This window comes from Scomber japonicus, chromosome 23 (assembly GCF_027409825.1).
Source record: "Scomber japonicus isolate fScoJap1 chromosome 23, fScoJap1.pri, whole genome shotgun sequence".
Taxonomy (NCBI): domain Eukaryota; kingdom Metazoa; phylum Chordata; class Actinopteri; order Scombriformes; family Scombridae; genus Scomber; species Scomber japonicus.
The window spans coordinates 94,136-102,500 of record NC_070600.1 but is presented as its reverse complement, the minus strand read 5'-3'; the positions used below and the strand labels follow the sequence as shown (position 1 = coordinate 102,500).

General features: G+C 35.8%; 1 protein-coding gene across 1 annotated transcript in view; it reads right to left on the bottom strand.

Moving 5' to 3' along the window:
* The window catches only part of cog5 (component of oligomeric golgi complex 5), a 75,292-nt gene extending 69,974 nt beyond the window's left edge, over positions 1 to 5,318 (bottom strand). The window contains 4 exon segments of the mRNA XM_053313974.1: positions 1,721 to 1,775; positions 2,829 to 2,886; positions 4,717 to 4,856; positions 5,267 to 5,318. Coding sequence (XP_053169949.1) covers positions 1,721 to 1,775; positions 2,829 to 2,886; positions 4,717 to 4,856; positions 5,267 to 5,312 — 299 coding nt within the window. The 5' untranslated portion in view covers positions 5,313 to 5,318.
* Between the last annotated feature and the right edge of the window lie 3,047 nt (positions 5,319 to 8,365).

Here is an 8,365-nt window from a genome sequence, read left to right as displayed (position 1 = left end):
CTGTTTGGTGGGTGAGTGAAAGAAAACAGTTGATGGATAAATAACAAAAATAATGAAGTGAGAAAAAGAATAAGTGGAGCTGATATTTTATTTTCTTCCATATACTGAGTTCAGGGCTATGAATACATTGGTACATTCTTACCAATGAATTTTGACATTTTTGTTTAATAAATAATGATTTAGGTTAACTGTTGCCTTTTTATTTCCTGTACTTATTAATTGAGTAATCCACTTATTCTCCATTATATATGTGCAATAACAATGTCAAACTCAGTCAATACTACTCTTATACATAGTGTTAATATAATTTTAGTATTTAGTAGTACTACTGTTTTTATTGCTTTTGTACTAATTATTTATTATTCTTTTAAAAAAATGTATTAATGCTCCTTATATTTTTACTGTCCACTTTACTGCTGCAATACTTAATGTAGGCATATCTTATCATTTCAGTTGTAGCAGGTTGCTCTTTCATTTTCATATAATGTTTCTTTTTCCTGCACGGTTTGGTGGTGTTTTTCATCCCTATTTCTGTCAGATGCTGAGTGTCTAACTGACTCCACCTCCCTCTGAATGCTTTCCTCTCCACAATCAATGAACAGTGAAAATGAAGGCCTGGACATGTGTCTGTCGAACGAGTGTTCTCCACTGCTGGTTAATAAAAGGTGAAGTAGTAAAATAGCGTTCGTCCTTGTTGTGATGTGACAATATGTCTGCACCTCTCCACACGCATCACAACAATGAATGAAAAATCACACAGGTTCATAAAAATGACACTACAGTTGTTGGGAGTTGAGATGAGAACAATGATATATATTTTCAACCAATGTATGTTTTATTGAGTGATTCAGGTTGTGTTTGGTGGTTCATCAATGGAGATTACTTCAATGATCACTAACTAAATGACTTTCAATATTTGAAGCATAAGAAACCGTTCTTAATGCCAGTCTATCACTTTACCAGCTGTATCAGCTAATATGAATCTCATTGAATCTTATTATATATCTTTTTGAGATCAGTAAAATCTAGCACTATGGATTATTTTCTTTATCAATTAACTGATTATTTTATATACTAAATGTAAATAGTGAAAAACAGACACTATTTACAATATAATCCATAGACAGAAGCAACAAATCCTCATATTTTAGAAGCTAGAACCAGAATATGTGGCCGGGAACATTTGACATTTCTGCTTAATAAATAAATGACTTAAAGCTGTTTGAGGTAGATGTGTTATTTTGTGCAATAGAAATAAAATTGACTTGTCTTTCCTGTAGATTGACTGGTGGACTACTGTGTTTTATTTCATCAGGTCTACTGCATCATGTTTGGGAGCTGACCTGCAGAACTAGACTGTTCCTTGAGTTAAAAGTGTTCCTGAATCAGTCACATCACTGAGGCTTCACAGATAGAAACAGAGGATGTACAGTCCAGCTGGGAAAAATTCAAGAAATGTTTAAATGGCTTTAAATTCTTGACAATTTCTTACCCGTGCTGCTGCATGAATGAGAAGAGTGAGGCATATTTGAACAAAACATTTTGTTTCTTTTAAAGTTACTTCAGTGTCATTCACACCTTTTTGGAGCTCAAATCAGCTAAACAATCATAGAATTACACAGCACATAGCACCATGTTTACTGCACTCAGCCTAGAATAGAAAATGAGGTTGTGTAAATGTGAATTGACAATGAAACATGTAATCTGTGTCTGTGTTTACCTGTCAACAGCCGCCTGTAGAGCACTGATCCTCGTCTGCATCATCTGCAGGACCCCTTAAAACAACAATTCATTTCCTTTAGTACAGGTTGACACTGATTTCATTTGAGGAATGCTGGCACCCTCTTGTGGTAAAACATAACAACTGCAATAGTGGAAAAGGCAGAATTTCAAAAGAAATCTCTAGTGTTGCAGATAATTGAGCAAACATGATGCTTGATTTTGGTCATTGGTTGGTAATGCTGCTCAAAGATCAAATAATTCCAGTATGCATTCATGTGCTGATGGCAGAGTCGGACATTTGAGATTTTACTAAATGCTGTTGCACTGTTATGACCTGAAAACACTTGTTGGTATGGTTATATCTTTACATTGCTTGTTTTGTCTGAGTAACAGTCATTAAACATTACAATATTCAATTTACTGTCATATATGACAAGGAAAAAACACTATTCATCACATTTGACAAGTTGAACCCAAAGAATTACAATTTTTTTCTCCCAATCAACTCATTTATTCATTGACAAATTGTTGCAGCTCTACTTTGAAAAACTGCTTCTTCTACTTCTACGAATGACCTGTCTCAGTCACGTAATAAGTGTCAAAAATGAACTGAACTGATGGCTGCCAGAAAGGAAAATACATCTATGTAAAAACTAATGCCAGCTAAAATAGTCTGCTAAACACTAGTCCAGCCTGTTCAAGGCGGGAATGCTGCACTTTTACTCTGCATCGCTGTTCTGTATAAAAAGGTACAGACATGGATTGTGGGGTAGAGTTGGTCCGCCAATAAGCCGGCTACAGAGGTAGTTACAGAATTGGACTGACATCTGTGTAAAAGGGACAGCACAGTGGGGACAGGGAGCTCACACTGTTGTGTTACACCAGAGTGCTATGAAAAAGGTACAGGCGGGACCGGCATTATGGCAGCTTGGTTTGGTAATAAAGCAAAGGTGGCTTTATAACGGATCTTCTTTCCAGCTAATAATGTATGATCTCTGGACAAAAGAGCCTACTGGTTCAGTATTTAAATACTAGAAGAAGACTGTTGTTGTCAATAAAGCTCCGGCTCATTTTGGTCTTGAAGTTAAAATGGTAGCGTAAATTACCTTCTAGAGACTCTATCCCAGTGGCCTGAGCCAGTAAGTCTTCATGTCTGGCCACCACCTGGAAGAAAGAAATGAAAAATAAATATATAGAGACAGCAAACTATTACGATTCCTCCCTACTGCAGGAGTGCAACACACAGGTTATGTTCAGGTTCCTCTAATGGAACCTCACATTGTCTACTATGACCAATAAGAAAAGTGTACAACTGCTTTCCCTTCTTAAATGTCCCTACCTTTCATTTTTACACCCATACATCACAGCTGCTTTCCCTAATGCCACATAACCAACCTGCTGTGTCTCTTTACATGTAGTTACAAAGCCAAACAATTTGTACCTCTGCATATGAGTCAACCCCAAATAAAGAGATTTCTCTTTGTAGGTTCCTCCAGGAACAGACATGAGGCACAGGGTCATGGTTAAAAAATGGGGCTTTGTTCCCCTAGAGCTATACAATAGGTAGTATACTGAGCTAACACAGTTATAGCAAATGTAAATTATGCACTTAAAATATATCATAGATAAAACGTAACCATATAGAAATGAACTTAGTGAATGAATGGCAAGCGCAAAGATCTCCTTTTTGTTCTCTCTGGTGGCACCATGTGGCATTAAGTGGTACCTGCAGCTGTTCTTTTGGACCTCGCTTGACATCACTGCCAGATATGCAAACAGTGTTGCTATGTGACATTACAGTAGCACAAGCAAATTGGAGAGCGAGACTGATGTGTTATGTCTCCCTAACTTCTATACTTTTATACTTATTGCATTGTTTTTTTTTGTCCTGTGTTTTCATGTTAGAAATACATCACTTGAGTGTCGCAACTTATTTTGTTCTACTTCTGTTCTCCTGGAGGATCAACCACTGAGTGATGGATAACATGTCAATAACTGATCATAATAATCATAATACTGCAAGAGCTTTCATCGGCAGGCCATAGGCTCAATCAGCATGGTGTTACCTCATTCAGTGACTTAATAGATATTTATTTGAATAAATATCCTTTAACTCAAACATACCTCAAAGGCTGCTTACATCTTAAGAAGGGATAAATCTTGCTTGCTTCATCCTTGTTTTCTTTCTTCTAGGTCAGGGATGTCCAAACTATTCCGTAAAGGTTCATGTGGCTGCTATATTATAGATAGGTATAGGTACCAAAATGTAGCAGTGTGGCAAACTACAAACTTAACTGACAACCTAAGACAATTACACTCTTCATTAGAGACAGGACTAACCTTTTTTTTTAAATCAGCGCTTTCTTAAATATTTTGCAAAACCATGTTTTCTATGTAACAGTTGTTTCGATAGTACAAAGAATTGTGTAAAAAGACACAAGTGTCATTAAAGTTAAGTGCAGTTAGGATTACAACACATCAACAGACAAAAAATATGATAATATTATTAAACAAGATTCAGTAGATCCTCTGTTTGAGAGGCAAAAGCTTTCAGCAGTAAGGAGAAATTTAATGATTAGTCAATTAATCAATTCAAAATAAAATTATTCAGCAACTATTTTGGTGATCATTTATGTCATTTCTTTCAACCAAAAATAGTCCTTTAATGTGAGACGTTGCTGTTTTTCTTTATCTTACATTTAAAATAAATGGAGTATTTTTGGGTTGAGAAGGCTGGAGCTACATGAACTCTAATGGAATAATTTGGCCATCTCTGCCTTATTAGAATCAAGGGTCTAATGACAGAATGTTATATTGCTGTCCAGACTGTGTTAAGTTCAATAAAGCAAACATGTGATTAGTAATACTGGGCTATGCAAATAAAAAACGACTTCACTATTTGATATTAAGATGTGAGTAATGAATGTGTGTGTGTGTGTGTGTGTGTGTGTGTGTGTGTGTGTGTGTGTGTGTGTGTGTGTGTGTAGGACATACCTGGCTGTGCAGCTCCTTGTCCAGCTGACTGATACCCTGCGCCAGCTTGGCCAGCTGTTCGGCGATGATAGCATGGTGAATAGCCTGAGCAGTGTACGTCTTCACATCGAAGTCCTCTGCCAGGAAATCAGCGTAACACTCTGCAAACACAGCAGCGAGTTCACAGAATCAACACTGACCGGTTCATACTATTCCTAACTTCATTAATAGATTTAGCTTCAAGTGTTGCAGCTAAAAACACAAGCAGCCTGTGTCTCTGTTTACTTCCATTCAGTTTTTCTCTTACTTTAAGTCGCCAGTTTCATGTAAAAGCTATACTAAAAATGTCACAGTAGCAATGACAAATGAGAAGCTAACGTTATAGAAATGTTTAAACTAGTGCTTCAAACAGGTTTTCTATTCATGTCACTTCTACACACAAACACGTCATATTAACGTACGCAGTAAGACGAATGTGTGAACTTGACTATGCAGTTTATTGTGTGTTTTAAAACTACAGACACTACAGTGCTGTACAGCCCGTCGCCGCCGTTCATAAAGCAGTTTTTACCATCTTTCAGAAGTGAATTCGTGGAAGCTTCTCTACCGTCCTCCATGTTGATACTTCCGTACGTGACGTTCACACTGCGTGACGGAGGCGGAGGCGGCCTTAAAGGGCCACACACACCATGGATTCTATGTTAGAATCTGGTTAGAATACACTCACTGTATTAGTTTTCTTTTCTTTTCTTTTTTTTTCTAGTATTCTTAAATACAGACTATGGTATTAGTTTTAATTATCTAATCAACCATTATTCAATCAAGTACAAGGAAATCCACCTTTCCTTTTATGTTTCTGTCATTATTCTTGATAGTTTCACTTTATTGTGGCAGTGACAATAAAATGGTCTCTATGCCTAATTTATTTTTACTTGATTTGTATTTTTTCATATTTTTAATTTAACATATTCTTAAATTATAATCTCTAACGTCTTTGTATTTTCATTTCATTTAATGTAATGAATTACATGAAAAGGGATAAAAGCAAAAGTTGATTTATTCAGGTTTAATAAGCAATGTTTTTTCTGTAAAAAGAACAACACAATACAAACACCCAGAGGTGGAAAGAGTACTGAAATGTTTGACTCAAGTAAAAGTACCACTACTTTGATGAAATTTTACTTGAGTACAAGTAAAAGTACTGGTCTAAAAATATACTCAAGTAAAAGTAAAAAGTAGCTTGTTAAAAAAATACTTTGAGTAAAAGTTACTTAGTTACTTTTATAAGGTCGGGGGGGGGGCTGTAGGACAAAGTGATGGCTCATAAATCTCTAACTAGTTGTTTTAATTAAAGATAACATCTTTAATTAACAGACATTTACAAATTCAGCTTCAATGACAAAATATGTCGACACACAACATTTAAAACATTTATGGAGATATGTGTCATTTTAGTGAAGACCATCCCATAAAACATTTTCAAATAACACAACCATTAAATTGAAGGTGGCATAATTGTGGATTCTGTAAACCCGGAGCGATTTTAGACTTTTTTGGGGGATTTTCTTACACCCCTAAATTTGATCTCAGCAGCCCTAAAAATAAATAATAAACCCTCCATAGTCTCTAAATATTGTGTGGGAAACACTGAATGATTATTGGGGGGTTTTAAAACACTTGCAGGGCATTGAATGTCAAATTCTCATTAGGAGCTGAGCCCCTCTAAAGGTCTGATCCTAGTCCTACAATCACCCTGTTGTAAACCAACAGTCATAATGCATATCTATGAATCACTACGGGTCAAAGTCACAAGAGCAATAACTTTTCTTTAAATTACCCAAAGAAGACCAAACGTTTAAGTACCCATGTTTAAAAGGCTGTGCCCCTGTGCAGCATTCCCTCAATTCTCTCATTTCCGACGCTGTCCTTTCCACGTGAACGCATCATGCGCAATGCCTCGTCCTACACGAAGAGTGAGACAGATGACAGCACAACGTCTAATGGAGTTTGTTGTGTTGTGTTAGAGTTTATATGTCGCTATGAGAGCTAGCTGCCAGGTGTAACAGGCTGCATGAATGTTAAGTCATTGTATCATGCTGGTTAATGATGCTGTTCTATCCCCTTTGCTTTAAAAAAAAACATTCAGCCATTCAACATTTTTTACTCAGTAACGGATGTGATTTAAAATGTAGCGAAATACAATACTTCACACAAAACATACTTCAGTAAAAGTAAAAGTACAGATTTTTAAAACTACTTTAAAAAGTACAAGTACACAAAAAAACTACTCAATTACAGTAACGCGAGTAAATGTAATTCGTTACTTTCCACCTCTGCAAACACCTACATGAGTATAAAAACAGAATGTGGTTGTTGACAGTTCATTAATACATGTAAATTAAAGATGTAGTGAGGACTTCAGCCATGAATTGTAGTACCAGAGGATTGATTATTACAATTTGATTATTTATCAAATATTAGCCTGTGGCAGTAGCTCCCCTTATATAAAAGCTAACCCAGCTGTGCATAAAAGAGCTTACAGGTATAGTAACTGGATAAACCGCTTTAGATGTATAAAACAAATAAAAAACAAAGCAATATGTAATACAGGGCATAATAATACATAACACAAACATTGAAAAATGAAAGATCAAGCAAAACAAAAACAAACTCAATAATAAAAAACAAAAAAGAGTTACAACTTTAGGATAGACACTGTCATAAGAAAAATCATCATTCTATGTACAGCTAAATTATTTAACCAGAAGGAGTCCTAAACATAAACACATTTTTGCCAGCTAACTTTAAAACAAAGGGGACCATAAAGACAAGTTATCCAAAGTAAAGTAATACGCAATAATGATTGTTAAGTCTATTTGTCCTATTAAAATGTATACAAACAAAAAATCTTCCTGTTACAGCACCAGTGCTATAAGAATGTGTTGATGTTCTTACAGAACATTACAATCTGTCAACACATGTAATATTGACAACAAGGTCATGAATGTATAGGAGAAGGATCTGGGAGTTAGGTTTGAGGAAAGGAAGTGGTCTGATGCTTAAGAGTCTATACGGAACATTTTATTTACAACCGACTTACTGAAAGTTAGTATAGAATCCTTCACAGGTTACAACATACACCCCTCAAGTCCTCAATGTTATTGATCCTAGGATTTCACTATGTATGAAGTGTAAAAATAGGCATGGGGTCTTACTTTCACTGTATCTGGCAGTGTCCCCTCATATTAAAATTCTGAGAAAAGGTAGCAGGATGGTAAGATTTTTAACAGCAATATATTGGTGGAACCTGGTTTGATCCTGTTGGATATTTTGAATGAGGACTTGTCTTTGCCATATATGCAGGTAAAACTTTTTCTACTTTTGGCAAGTAGATGTATTTTATTCCAGTGGATTCAGCCTAGGCCTCCTACTGTGAATCAAAGGCATGGGGTGACTTCATGAGTTTCTTTAATGATAAAATTTTAACTATTAGGGACAAAATAAATCACCTCCTGCCCTCAATAAGCACTGAGAAATCGCTGTTAAACCTGATACTTTAGATTGTTTTTCTACAGTCGACCTTATAGAATTAACTTCAATGATTAATTCATCCAAACCATCAACTTGTCTCTGAGACTTGATTCCAACTAGACTGCTCAAGGAAGTATTC